This window comes from Pseudorca crassidens, chromosome 3 (assembly GCF_039906515.1).
Source record: "Pseudorca crassidens isolate mPseCra1 chromosome 3, mPseCra1.hap1, whole genome shotgun sequence".
Lineage (NCBI taxonomy): Eukaryota > Metazoa > Chordata > Mammalia > Artiodactyla > Delphinidae > Pseudorca > Pseudorca crassidens.
Window position 1 is genome coordinate 29,040,189 of NC_090298.1, and position 14,791 is coordinate 29,054,979.

Here is a 14,791-nt window from a genome sequence, read left to right on the forward strand (position 1 = left end):
CGGGGAGCAAGATGGCGGTGGCCAAGAGGAAACGGCGTGGAGGCCCGGCGTTTCAGGCGAAAAAGCTAAAAAGAAACGAAAAAGATGCTAAGACGCCTGCTAAGCCGAGCGACGTAGCAGAGGAGGCGGCGGAGGCAGAGAGAGATCGTATCCCAGGCCCGGTTTGCAAGGTAGGGGAGGCTCTACGGCCGTGGTTTCACGCGCCTTCGTTGGGGCTGGTTACCACATGATGGCTCTGCGGGTTTCCGCAGAGTTGCAGGGGTGTTTCGGGAGCTCGGTCCCATGTGTCCCGGCGGGACCCCCTACAGCGTTTACATTTAACCCTCGTGCACGTGGCTGCAGTCTTGGAGGCTGCGGGCTGAGCAACAGGGCCGACTTCTGAGCTCTTACCCGGCTCACAGGAAGCGACTTACGGGGACTCAGTTAACAGTGTTTGGTCTTCCAGTTACTCCATTTTTTGTTGTTGTTGAAGGATAGTACTTTTTCCCTAGAGTTGTTCCTCGCTCTCGAGTATATCCCTTCCAGTGATGAATTCCAGTGAATACCTTCCAGAATTCCACATTCTGCCATATTGAGCTGCAGTCAGTTAGGGATCCTGAAGCTTGTTATGTTGTCGTTTAAAAGTTGCTCTCCTTTGGGATTATGATTTTGACTTGTTTGATCTTTAACTCTAAAGGGGTAACGAAAACTGGAGTAGATAGTATGACCTTTATGTATATTCGACAAAGTTTTAACGTGGCAGGCACGTAAGAAGTTAGGTTTCCCCTGCTTTGGGATTGCAAAACTAGAACATGACCACTTCCTCCTAACATGTTGGCGTTTAGAAGAAAACTAAGAACTCATATGAGTTGATGGTTTTTATTCAAAAGAAGGTGAACACAAGTTGTTGGACTTAACTTTCAGTCAACTGAGGGCTCCGTAAGCTAGATCAGATACTGTGGAGACAAGAATTGTGTTTGATTTATTAATTTCTGTCTCCCCCGCTCCCAAACTTAGCGTAAACCTCTGTCTACCACGTAGTGAGTGATAGATCAATGACCCTTTGTGGTGGAGTGGCAAGCACTGGGAAAGGAGTTAGCTTTTAGTAATGAAAGATGAGCTTGAATTCTAGCCCTGATATTAATTATCAGGGACGTTTCGAACTCTTCACTCACCTGTAAATTAAGAGCAAGAAAATGTGATTTACTTTTTGTGAAGAATAAGCTGAACTTGTAGATTTTCTGTAAATGTTAGTGTTCTCACTCTTCACTTTAAGAGCTAGAAAGAAATATGATAGTAGCTATGATCTGAGTCACAATATAAAAAATATTACTGAAGTGCAAGAAATAAAGATTACTTTAGGATAACCAGGTAAGGGATCATGAAGGATTTAGCCTTTGAGCTGGATCCCAAGGTAAGGGCAAAATTCCGATATTCAAAAATGAGAGGGAACAATATAAGAGGGAGAGAGTGAGAGAGAGAAAAAAAAACTAATCAAAGGTGTTGAAGTGGACGAAATGCTGACAGTTTAAAAAGTACAGCCAAATTGGCTAAAGTGTAGGGTTTATTTGGGGCAATAGTAAGGTAGAAATATAGGTGTATTTTAGAATCCAGTGTTAAAGCTGTCTCATTTTGGACTTTGTTTAGAAAACCCTGGAAGGTAAAGATGTGATTGGAGCATGTAGGCGGTAGTCTGCCTTGTCTTTTGGAGGAGCTTCTGGCTGGAAAGACCAGCATTTAGAAGATTTGCAATTGATCTGAGATTAAGAATCTGAAGCTTGAAGGCAGTATCACTAGGAGAGGACTAAGTTGTTGCAAAGAGAGATTGATAGCATTTACTAGTGCTTATGATATGAGAGAACAAGGGCAGATGGAAGAGTCAAAGTGTGGGGGACTGAACTGATGGTGACATCATCAGAAAAATAAATAGCAAAGAAATTTACCGGATTTTAAGGGTTGGTATTCTAGAGTTGAATTTGAGGTAAGCCAAATACTTGGATTATTAGGGCTAGAAAGAGTTCCTTACCTTTCTGTAGAGTTAGTTGACAATCAAAGCTGTGAGAATGATTATGAGAACTCTGTCCTGGAGAGATCAGAAACAAAAAAGGGCTAAGAAAGGATCTTTAGAGTCAGGAGGAGGAATTGGAGAGATTGAAGAAAAAAAATAAAAAGAAGGGAAGCCAAGGAGATTTCTGGGTAGCAGCTGGGGTCAGTGCTACAGAGATTCTGAATTAAAGATTGTTTGGCTTGCTACTTGGAAGCTTTATCTGTAAACAAACAAACAAGGTAGACTCATTATGAGATGTTAAAATTCATCTCACTTTTTTTTCTTTAGGGCAAGTGGAAAAATAAGGAACGGATTCTCATCTTTTCTTCTAGAGGAATAAATTTCAGAACAAGACATTTAATGCAAGACTTGAGAATGTTGATGCCTCATTCTAAAGCAGGTACCTTTATATCACATACTTTAAAATTTTGTATTTGTAAACTTGCCTGTTTATATGTTTTCACTTTGAGTCACACTTTGTTCGTTCAGCATGTCAGGTAAAGAACCATGACTTCTCAGAAGTGTATCTGTTCAGTGCCAAGATTTTTCCAATTAATATTTTGTTAGAAATTCTTTGCAAAATTCATTAAACATTCTCTTTCCTTTCTTAAACAGATCCCAACTAGCAAAACATTTCTTAAAGGTCCAGGAATGCCTTCAGTGTAATGTTCTCAGAGGTCATGAGCTGGTTTGTCCTTCTAAATGATTTGGGACTGCCATGTATTGCTTTCTGTATTTAAAATAACTTTTTATTAAAAAACTTAATGGGCCAGGAGTAGGATTTCAAGCACCTTCAAGTTGGGACTCAGTCTGCTCCTAAGTGCCAAGCTTTTCTTTTTAGTAATGGGGTATCTTACAGGCAAATGAAGAACATCTAGTTTGGAGTTTATAACTGTGATAGCGCCCTCATGCAGGTGTTTTTGTGCCTGTGTTGGGAGGTGCTTTTGGTTTTAATTCTAGGTAATAACTTAGTTCTTTAGACCAGTGTTTCTCAAACTGAGGTCTGCTGTTACATCTTCAGGTCTCTGAAACTAATGAGAGAATTTTAATTTATGAGCTCTAAATGTGGTTTGTGAGAATTTTCCCATTTTTGAAAGGGATTCATAGAATTCAGGCATACCTCTTTTTATTGCGCTTCGCTTTATTGCAATTTTTTCCCCCATTTGAAGGTTTGTGGCAACCCTGCGTCGAGCGAGTTTCTTGGTGCCATTTTTTCAGTTGCTTTTATTTGCTAACTTTGTGTCTGTGTCACATTTTGGTAATTCTTGGAATATTTCAAACTTTTTCATGGTTAGCATTTTTTAGCACTAAAATATTTTTAAATTAAGGTATGTACATTGTTCTTTTAGACATAATGCTATTGTACACTTAACAGACTACAGTATGGTATAAACGTAACATTTATATGCACTGGGAAACCAAAAAAATTTGTGTGACTCGCTTTATTGCGATATTCGCTTTGTTATGGTAGTCTGGAACTGAACTGGCAGCATCTCTGAGGTATGTCTGTACACAAGTAAGAGACACTGCTTAGAGCTTGATAATTCTTGAGGACTATTTTTAATCACTCTTGTTTACATTTCAAAAGAACAAGATTTTTAAAGAGGTCATGTGTTTTCAGGTCTAATCATTTTGAAGATTAATAAAATCTCATTTAAACTGAAGATTATAAAAAATACTTAATATTTAATTTCCTAGAAAGTATGTGTGATTTGATTGAAGTAGCTTTGAAATTTTTTGTTTACTTAACCTGTTTTTCTTTTTATAGATACTAAAATGGATCGTAAAGATAAGTTATTTGTGATTAACGAGGTAATTTTAGAAATTAATTAAAGTAAAATATTCTAGCAACATTGTATTTAGGAACACAATATTTGGAACACTAGAAATAGTTCATTTAGAAAATAAGTCAGTTATTCAGTGACTTCTAAGTTGTTTTGTATAAGATACGCAAATTTTATGAACTTTATCTGCCTTTTAAATTTTTATAGTACTCATTGTCTATTTCACACAGTTTAGTGCTTCAGTATATAATTTCTTGATCATTCTTATATTTGTCTTCTCTCAACAAGCATACTGAAATTTCCTGAGGACAAGGATTAAATCATTCTTTTTTTTTCTCATTATGTCTAGTACAGTGCTAAATTCATAGTAGGTACTCATAAAAATTATCAACGTAAATAAAAAGCCCATTAAATATTTTTTAAAACTCATTGAAAAGTATTTTGCCAGTTTTAAAAGCGGTGCATGTGATATTTGCTCTTAAGATATTACAAACTAGTAATATGTTAAATTTTCAAAGTATTGTTGAAGAGTAAACTTGCGTTTTTAGAGCAGATTTTCTTTTAAAACTTAGAATTGTTTTAAGATAACTCTCTTTAGCTATTAGAAATGCCTCTGTTATTTATTTAGCACAAATTTTTGAAGTGCTGCTCTATCATGGCATTATAGAAACAGTGTTTAAAAAAACACCCCTATCATCATGGAGCTTACATTCTAATGGAGGAGACAGGCCGTAAACAAGTAGTATAATTTCAAGTGAAGATAGGAGAAATAAACAGGATATGGGTTGCCAGCAACTAAAGCTCACAACTTAGTGTGTAGATGTGTTTATTGTAAGACCAGTAAGGAACAAAAGCATTGGACTGAAGAATTCTTTAAGCCTCAGGTAGTGTATATGTATTAGTTTATGAACACTACAATAACATAGGACTTCATTCCTTTTGTATATTTCTCAATTGTGACTTTGTAAATCCTTGAGATGTTGAAGTTTAATTCAGCTTGAAATGGGTTTTGTATACTTGCCTTTCGCCAGCTCCTTAGTGATTTTACAGAACCAAATCACAGAATGGTAGTACAGATGAGGAAGAAAAAACAAATTTCTTGAGCTTAAAATCGAAAAGCTAGAGAGTTAAAAATCAAAGTAACCATTATAAAGGATGATTTTTGGTTCTGTAAGGACTGTATTTTTCTACAGTTGGTGAGGCTAATTGTAATGTGCTTTATCCCTGGGACATTTGTTTTAAATCTTTGTAGTTTGTACACAGGACCATGGTCAGAAGAAGAGGTTCCCCAAGGGAGGCCAGTAAAAATGCTAGGCCAGAAAGAGTAGCTGCTTCCACCAAAGAGGTGGGCAGAGCACAGTTTACCTTGGACAGAACACCTAAGAGGAACTTTAAACGTTTCCATGAATAAATTTACCTCGATTTAGACCTTTGTAGCCTATTAACCTGCTTAAGTATTTTTGAAGGCATCTAAATATTCATTGCATTGAATTACTTTAGATCTTATTTTTATTATCCACTTCATTTTTCTATACTTTGCCCCGTTTAGGTTTGTGAAATGAAAAACTGCAATAAATGTATCTATTTTGAAGCTAAGAAAAAACAAGATCTCTATATGTGGTAAGAGAATGTATTAAATAAGATTAGAGAATATGTGAATATTATTAGCACATTATGGTGTCTTTTAAACTGAATTGGTAGTAAGCTTTTACTACGTTCTAAATTTTAATTAGTTGAAAAAGCTTTTATATTTTTTAGGCTTTCAAATTCACCTCACGGACCATCTGCTAAATTCCTTGTTCAAAATAGTAAGTTGACTCAATTTAAGTTTTTGTGAGAAAATTGAAAATAATCTTTTGGGATAATCGTGCCAAAGTTATAACTATTTTTGTTGCTGATGTAATTTTTCTAGTTCATACCCTAGCTGAGCTAAAGATGACTGGAAACTGTTTGAAAGGTTCTCGGCCCCTCTTGTCTTTTGATCCTGTAAGTTTCTCATTTAGTGTATGAGGTCTAATTTTCTTACTGTGCATGGTTGTTTTTTGGTGGATATAGTTGTATAATTCAGTTTAGTTAATATAAAAACACAAACAATTTTAAACAAAACTAATGTTGTCAAGTAATATGTTCACTCTATTTTTATAGGCTTTTGATGAATTACCACATTTTGCTTTGTTAAAAGAACTCTTAATTCAGGTAAATATCTTTACTAGAAACTATTTTTAGTAAAATATTCTAAATGAGTGTCTTCCTTTTAACTTAGCTATCTGAAGCACACATGGTATGTCACAGAATACAGAACTAATGTGTCCTTTTTCCCACTAGATCTTTAGTACACCACGGTATCATCCCAAAAGTCAACCATTTGTGGACCACGTGTTTACGTTCACTATTTTGGATAATAGGATATGGTTTCGGAACTTTCAGGTTAGCTTTAATTAACTTTTAATTATACTTTGAAATAAATTAGGATATATTGTTTTTATAGACATGGAAAATGCAAATGATAAATTCTTTTCTTTTCGTTTACATCGTTTTCTTTTCCCCACAGACTTGTAGTAAATAACCTTTATCTCATAACTTACGTTCATGGCTATCAGCTAATATGGTGTATGGATTTTCTAACAAGCCACTATATATTGAGTAAAATATAAGTTTCTCTTCCAAGACGTTAGACTCTACCAGGGGTGAGGTGGGGTTTAAGACTTTGAAAAACATAACCCCTGTAGAAAGCATTCAGTGAGAACTATTAGATGAGTCATACAGTGATTCATCCAGGAGGAGAGGTGATTCTGGAAATCTGTGGAGAGGTGGAAGAGAGCAGCAAGGCAAAATTTCAGACAGCTTATGAAGTAAACTGGGCTCTTTTCTGCATGTTGTTGTTATATTGGATACTTTGCAGTGTGAGTTAAACATATCCCCTTCGTAACCCCTGAGGGCAGGCATACCTTAACCAACTATAGTAATATTTGTAGTTCAGAAGTTGTCTCTTAATTCCACAGTCAGTAACCATTCAAAAATAAATTCTGCCAACGTCTTTTTATCTACCTTTTAATCTAATTTGAATTAAATGTATAAAAACAATTTAGGGGTTGATTTAAATTTTGAAAGGGTGCTCCATAGGGTGCTTTAATCCATTTTGTTATAATGGTTGCAGTTTTTTAAAATTTTTTATTTATTTTTTTTGTGGTACGCGGGCTCTCACTGTTGTGGCCTTTCCCGTTGCGGAACACAGGCTCTGGACGTGCAGGCTCAGCGGCCATGGCTCACGGGCCCAGCCGCTCCACGGCATGTGGGATCTTCCCAGACTGGGGCACGAACCCGTGTCCCCTGCATCGGCAGGCGGACCCTCAACCACTGTCACCAGGGAAGCCCATGGTTGCAGTTTTAAATATTCATTTAACCACAATTTTTCAAGAAGACACGCGTTGTGAGAAGCAAGATACAGACCAAATTGAAGTGACTCAATTTTAAAAACACGCTGAAAAAGCATTTATATTTTCCTATGACAACTACCTGTAACCAGTAATGTATTTCAGAAAGTATTGATGATTTGGCACTTGCCAAGTTTCACTTCCACCTTAACTTCATTGGTTATCAGTTCTTTTAGGCACATTTGTAATGAGGATATAGCCTGTATACATTTTAGGAGGAGTAGTATATCCAAACCAAAATGAAATGTTTCCTTTTTATTAAAGATCATAGAAGAAGATGCTGCTCTTGTAGAAATAGGACCCCGTTTTGTCTTAAATCTCATAAAGATTTTCCAGGGAAGTTTTGGAGGACCAACTTTGTATGAAAATCCTCACTACCAGTCACCAAACATGGTAAGCTGTTTTTGTTCAGTGGTCCTTTATGTCCCAGAACTCTTGGGCCAAAATAATTCTGTCAAGTAACTGTTGTGTTAACTGTGAAACTGAATTTGGTTTTTGCTGCGTACAGTCTTACAAATTGCTTTTTTTTTTGATGACACAGGGTGAAGGGAAGTAGGGTTCATAAGTTAATGTCTTTGCCGTGTATAAAATGTTTATTTTTATTTCAAAAGCACCTTTAATATTTTTTTGTTTCTAGCATCGGCGTGTCATAAGATCCATCACAGCTGCAAAATACAGAGAGAAACAGCAAGTGAAAGACGTACAGAAGCTGAGAAAGAAAGAACCAAAGACTATTCTTCCCCATGATCCCACTGCAGATGTTTTTGTTATACCAGCTGAGGAAAAGCCGATAGAAATACAGTGGGTAAAACCAGAGCCAAAAGTCGATTTGAAAGCAAGAAAGAAAAGGATTTATAAAAGGCAAAGGAAAATGAAACAGAAGATGAACAGTGGGAATGCAAAATGAATCAATGGATAACTAATTTGTTCTCATTTGTTTTATATTTATTTTATGTTCAATGTGTAAAAATACTTTTATTATTTGGGACAACCTTATATCTAATTAGTGTGACATTTAAAAGAGAAAAATTAAGATTTTGTGGCTTCGGGGGGGGCGGGTCCTATTTTTTTCTAAATAAAATATCACCAGAACTCATCACTTAATTTCTGTTTTTCTTTTCAAAGCTTGTTTTTATTATTAAAAACTTAGCACAATTAAGGTTTAGGCCTGCTCTCTTGGATTAAAATTTTGAGTTTAGCAAAGCTGAAATTCAAACAGATTTATTGGATCATTATTACATGTAAAAGAGCATTAGGCACTTTGAGAGCATAGTTTCAGATGGTAAAGTTGGGGTAGACTGCTAGAAGGGAAAACATCTTACTGAGGTTTGAGTCCCTGAGTCACAAATCAGTGAGGCCCCGGAAAAGCCAACCTCTCATCTTGTTTTCTTACCTTGAAAATGTATGCTAAAAATACTTAGGTTTTGGGCTTCCCTGGTGGTGCAGTGGTTGAGAGTCCGCCTGCCGATGCAGGGGGCACGGGTTCGTGCCCCGGTCCGGGAAGATCCCACATGCCGCGGAGCGGCTGGGCCTGTGAGCCATGGCCGCTGAGCCTGCGCGTCCGGAGCCTGTGCTCCGCAACGGGAGAGGCCACAGCAGTGAGAGGCCCACATACCACAAAAAAAAAAAAAAAAAACAAAGGTTTTGCAAATCAAATGAGTTTATATGTGTTGAAAGCTTTTTGTAGATTACAAATTTAATTTAGAAGCAGTGCCTGTAAATTACTTATCAAATTAACAGTAAAAGAAAGAAAAACAGGACAGTTGTTAAGAGGGCACCAGAAGATTTGAATTTCTCCTGTTAAGAAAGAACTTTACTTGAAGTAAAGAGAGCACTGGGCTTACTACCCTGGAATTCGATTAGTAATGGAAAGACAAGATTCTGGATGCAAGTGGCCAGGGATAGGGGTCATGCATGTGGTATTTTGTCACCCACTAATTTCATGCTAATCATTTTCTCCTGTCTTTTTCTGCAGCGTGATTAGTAATTCCATAGTATTCCACTCTGTCACGCCTATCTAAGCAGTCCCTTGTTGGATATTTGAGTATTTCAATTTTATCTTTTTCTGGTATAGGTGCTTGCAGCAAACTTTCTATAGGTATTTTGTACAATATTTGTGGTTTCCTATAAGAACTCTGGTCAAAAATTATGAACCTATTCCCCTAAATATTGTACCTCACCAGAGGTTAGTGTTCATTTCCTTACACCCTTGCTGAGATAATCTTTGTCAATTTGATAGGTAAAAAAATGAATACTGTGTTTTGGCTATGTACTGGGTTTTCTTTTGTGACTGGTGTTTTGTGTGGTAGTTACATGAATTTGTAAGGGCTCTTATATAGTGAGGTTTTTCTAGGCATCTTTCCTAGTTTGTCACTTGGGTTTTGATTTTGTCTTTATTTTAGATCTGTGTAGGCAGAATGATCAGTTTTTCCATTTCACTTTTTCCTAATTTTCTGCTAAGAAAGGCCTTCTTGAGTGTATAATTAGGCTACTTTATCTTGAAATGGTATAAGTTAAGCTACTTAACCTTGAAATTTAAGTAATTCAAGTCAGAGGTTCACTTGAAATATTCAATACTTGTATGTGGCTAATGAAAGGCAAATCTGGTTAAGTGCAGGGGAAAAAAGGCCATTATTTAAGTGACAGAATATAGGCTGAAAATTAGCTGTATATTTCCCTTTCATAATCATTTATATGGATAACTCATTTGAATGAGAATTCCGCATCTCCCAAGTCCATGTTCATTTAGAAGTCAGCCTGTTTAGTGAGATCTTTCTTTAGACTGAAATTTATATGCAGTGTAATTATCTTTAAATTTTGATACAATGTTATAAGTAAAAATAGATCCCTTTTTCCCGCAGGAGGAAAAAAAGAGGTAGCAAAACCAGATGGAGTTGGAGGAAGAAAAAAGTACTTTGTTTTTTCACTTTTTGTCCAACCCCCCCTCCCCTAATTCCATTCTCAGATGGGGAAAGGTCCTGTTTTTCATTGCACTCAAATTTCTCAATCCCTACCTATTACCAATTTACAATCCAAGACCATATAGTATATTCCTTTGGAAAAGAGGCAAGTATGAATTTTGAGTAGTGGGTTGGACAGTGTTGTGCCTAGAAACTTGATGAGGTTTAGAGTTGGTTGGTTTTGATTGTGCAGGGGGCAGGGTATTAAGGAAGAAAGGGACAGCTTCCTAAACTTTGGATACCCAACCCTGTACAATAGATATTTGTTAGCAACAGAGCCAGCCCTTCTCTCTAACCATACGTGGTTGACAAAGACAACCTACATCTAACAGCTGATATATGTAAACATTCCACATTACAGTGAAATATTCTGGTGTACTGATGGATTTCTTTTAAAATTTTATTTATTTATTTTTGGCTGTGTTGGGTCTTTGTTGCTGTGTGCGGGCTTTCTCTAGTTGCAATGAGTGGGGGCTACTCTTCATTGTGGTGCGTGGGCTTCTCACTGCGGTGGCTTCTCTTGTTGCAGAGCACGGGCTCTGGAGCACAGGCTCAGTAGTTGTGGCACACGGGCTTAGTTGCTCCACGGCATGTGGGATCTTCCTGGATCAGGGCTCGAACCTGTGTTCCCTGCGTTGGTAGGAGGACTCTTAACTACTGTGCCACCAGGGAAGCCCTATACTGAGGCATTTTAACGACAATTAGGATAGTATTTTGACACCTTATCAAATTGCTTGGAACAGTTGTTCAGATCTTACATCCCATAATACAGTGTATCAGTTAGATCAACCAAAACCTATTGGTTAAATACTATCTCTTAACTGCATTTTTTGGGTTTTTTTGGCGGCCCGCTGGTCTTGTGGGATCTTAGTTCCCCTGACCAGGATGGAACCCGGCCCTTGGCAGGGAAAGCGCCATGTCCTAACCACTGGACTGTCAGGGAATTCCCTTAACTTCATTCTTAAAGTAAACCAATCTTGGAAATGTAGGTTTAGAGGCCAAAAAGTTAGGATTAAAGAGTGATGGATGGGTGGACCAGCACAATTTCATTCACATTGGTGGTAAAACATGTAGTACTATGTTACTTCAAAACGTGTTGATGCTTCCTCTTAAATTGTTTCAGTTTAAGTCATCTACTCTTATTTCTCATGCACATTGGTCAGGACAAGCAATATTAGAGATCTCATTAAGTGGTAACCGAAGATATCTGAAGAGTTAAAAAAACCTGGATTCGATCCAACCGAATCCTGCCACTGATTGGGGAGGCTTGAGCAAACCACTTACCTGAGTGTCGTCCTCATCTGTAAAATTGGGGCTCACGTTAAAGAACCACAAGATGTTTTCCAGAATATCATCCCATGAGACTCCTATCTTAGCTCTCAGGTCGGCTGTCAAGTTGGTGTCACTCTGACTGCCCTCTGTGTCCCTCACAATAACACCCACCGGGGCCCCGCCTCCCGTGGCCCCGCCTCCGTTCTCCTAAGGCCCCACCTCCGTCCCTCCGCGGCTCCGCCTCCCTCCTGCGCGGCTATTTCCGGAACAGGGTCCTCCCCCAGCCCATGCGGAGCCGCGGCCTCCGGTAACGCCCCCTCCGCGCTCCCGCGTGCCGCAACCGGCGCCGCCTTTCGCCGCCGCGCGCCGCCGTCGCCCCGTGCCGCCGTCGCTGCCGCCGCGCTCGCTGGCTGGCCCGGTGCGGGCGCCGGGCTCCTGCCACAGGAGAGAACCACCAGCGCCACCACCACCACTTCGGCCCGGGCCCGGGCACCGGCCCCGCCCCGGGCCCCGGCCTGAGCCCCCCGCCCGGCCGGACGATGGAGTGTCACTACGAGGCGCTGGGGGTGCGGCGCGACGCCAGCGAGGAGGAGCTCAAGAAGGCCTATCGGAAGCTGGCCCTGAAATGGCACCCGGGTAACTACTCCGCAACCGCCGTGGCCCCTCGCAGAAGCCTTGGCCCTCGCGACCTTTCTCAACCCTCTCCCTAGGGTAACTCCAGGGACCTGGTTGTGCCCGGAGCTGCCCGCTCGGTAACTCCCCTCGCCCTGGAAATCGGGCCGGCGCCCGGTCAGGTGGCCCCTGCGCAGTTCTGGCGATGAGCATCCTCGGCTCCTCGGTGGACGCAGCCCTCCACCCCCAGGCTTCACTCGAGCCCCGAGCACCTCGTCCCTTCCTAGACGCCCGTCCCCCCGGTTCCCGCGTGGCTAACGGCTGGGGAAAGATAAATGTCCTAGAGACTTCCCTGCCCCTCCCACTCCTTCGCAGACGGCCCCGAGCGGGGAGGAGTCGCGAGCTCTTAACCCAGTCCTGCCTCAGGCTAGTCCCTTGCTGGACTCCCCTGCAGCTCGGCTTCCCCGGGCTTCTCCTCGGCGGCCCTTAGCTTCATCAAGGAATCCCAGCTACTTAAATGTAATTAAGACAAAGGAGCTAGTGAAATGTCTTTTAAATGGCTATGCCTTTTTTTTTCTCTTTCGGAGAAAAGACCCTGTACTTCACTTCGGATTTTGAGTGTCTTCCCTAGTGAAGTTCATGTGTTTACTTAGAAGTGTGCTTCCTTTGGATGTTTTATTTGGTTGTAGTCCAGCCCTTTGTGACTGTCGTGAAGTAATTTGATCTTCTAGACTGGGGAACTAAGAATTTGAATCTCAGCTTTTTGAGGTTTATAAGAGGCTTTCGTATTAGTACTAGTCCATAAGCATGTTTCTAGAGTCTCTAAAATGCTAAGATGGAAACCTCAGAGTCTTGTTTGGAAAACATGCCTTACACACACGAAAAGTTAAATACAAATGCAAATAAAATAGCATAGCATATATAATTGGTAGTTGTGTTGATAGAACAACTAATAACTGCCCCAGGAATTCAGGGTCCACTATGTACTGAAAGGCAGTGAGGCTCCCCCTTGGCAGAGGAGTCTAGCCATTAGCTGGATGCTGGAGGAATGGGATTGAGAGAAGTGAATATAACAGTATGGGAAAGAGCACTGAGTGTCCCAAAGATGGCCTAGGGGACAGTTCGACCGAAGGCAGTGTTTATCGGAAGTCTGAAAATATGGGTTGAGAGAAGAGCTGAAGGAAGGGCTCGGGACCAAAAGTCAGAAGGTAATGGTTATAGTTGATGGAACAGGAAATAAAGGTATGGGTTTGTTGCTTAAAGTTGTAATGATGACCAACAGAGGAACTAAAAAAAATCTGATGTATATTGGAAGGGAAGAGATAAATGAGCTAAATGTTCATTAAGAAGTCATTAGCTATATCCAAAATTAATAGGTCCAAAATTAGTGTAAGAGTAATAGGGGTTACCGTTAGAAATCGAGTTAAGAATTTGTTGACTCTGGGTGGGAAAGGGTGGGAAAGAGGATTACTGCTTGTCACCAAGTGCATATATAATTTTGATGACAGTATTAAAACGTTTTTGAGTAGAAGTTTGAGATTAGATTGTAAGGGGCTTTGAATGTTAGGCGAAGGACTGTGAAATTTGTTTATCCAATAGTGGAGAGTTGAGGCTGGTTTTATTAAGATGTCTTGGGAAGGTGCTATGAAGGCAGCTTAGTAGTATGAGGAGGGGTAGAGACAGAAGTCAGGTAGAGTCCGCCTTGGGCACCGATGGGCCAAAACTAGGCTTGGGGTCAGTGGGAAGGGTAAGGCCTGGGATGAAGAGAAGTTGCAAAAGAAAAATTACCAGATTTGGTGACTAGTTGGAAATCAGTGCAAAGAAGAAGGCAAATGTTACTAAAATATCAGTTAACTATTTTGAAACCAAATGTGTTAGTAACTAGATGTGAATAGCTTCTTTGAATGTCATCAGAATTCGTAACATCCTAAATATCTTGGTTTGAAAATGCCTATACATATAAGGAGTAAATACTGTCCCAGGAGATGCATGATTTTGATATGCTTTGCTTTGCTGGCTCATTAATTTGTTAAGTCTTGACACTCAGCAAATGTTTAATTTCATTCTGTGTGTAAGGTACTGTGTTAGATGTTAGAAGACATATGGGCTGTGCTTCAAAGACTAATACGTACCTCATATAGAAAGGCTGCCCATTTTCATTGTTAAAAAAGAAAGAGATTACCTTTATTTCTGTTATTGAGGAACTGAGAATGATTTCCAGTAGGGTCAATAGCACTGCGTAGTGAGGTTACTCCTTGTGAAAGCCAGGCTCTCAGTAATTCATCTGACGACTGTTCCCTGAACACCTTACTGTGGAACGAGACAGGGGTGGTCCCTGCCCTGCTGGCCCTGCTGTCTTCTGGGAAACACAGAGGAAAGCAGTCACTTTTCATCCGGTGAGATAAGGGCAGTATGAGGGCAAATACAAGGTGCTTATGAGCACATGTACCAATCTGGACTGGGTTTTCTAGTGGGTGGGATAGATGTGCATCCCTGAAGAAGTGACATCTAGGTCGAGACCTAAAGCGGGAACACAGGGAATACAGGAGGTGGAAGGCAAGAGAGGCCACGGCAGAGTCTAGGAAGGGAAAGAGGTGAGCCTGCCCAGGTGAGCAGGGGCCCGGTCTTGAAGGTTGTGGTAACCTGCATTAGGCAGATTGGGTTTTAACCTAAGGGTGTTGGGAAGCCATTGAAGGGTTGGAA

General features: G+C 40.1%; 2 protein-coding genes across 3 annotated transcripts in view; both read left to right on the forward strand.

Moving 5' to 3' along the window:
- The first annotated feature begins 11 nt into the window (after nucleotides 1–11).
- Nucleotides 12–8,340, forward strand: BRIX1 (biogenesis of ribosomes BRX1). The gene is made up of 10 exons (XM_067730498.1): nucleotides 12–170; nucleotides 2,315–2,426; nucleotides 3,795–3,838; nucleotides 5,360–5,430; nucleotides 5,569–5,618; nucleotides 5,723–5,796; nucleotides 5,956–6,006; nucleotides 6,136–6,237; nucleotides 7,509–7,637; nucleotides 7,882–8,340. Exons 1-10 carry the CDS (start codon nucleotides 12–14, stop codon nucleotides 8,149–8,151), a joined length of 1,062 nt encoding a protein of 353 aa, XP_067586599.1. The 3' UTR covers nucleotides 8,152–8,340.
- A 3,513-nt stretch (nucleotides 8,341–11,853) lies between these two features.
- Nucleotides 11,854–14,791, forward strand: part of DNAJC21 (DnaJ heat shock protein family (Hsp40) member C21) — a 31,962-nt gene continuing 29,024 nt past the window's right edge. For both annotated transcript variants that reach the window (XR_010941922.1, XM_067730502.1), the window contains exon 1: nucleotides 11,854–12,112. Coding sequence is in view for 1 of the 2 variants with exons in the window: in XM_067730502.1 (XP_067586603.1) it covers nucleotides 12,016–12,112 (97 nt within the window). In the remaining variant the exon portion in view is untranslated. The remainder of the gene's footprint in view (nucleotides 12,113–14,791) is intronic.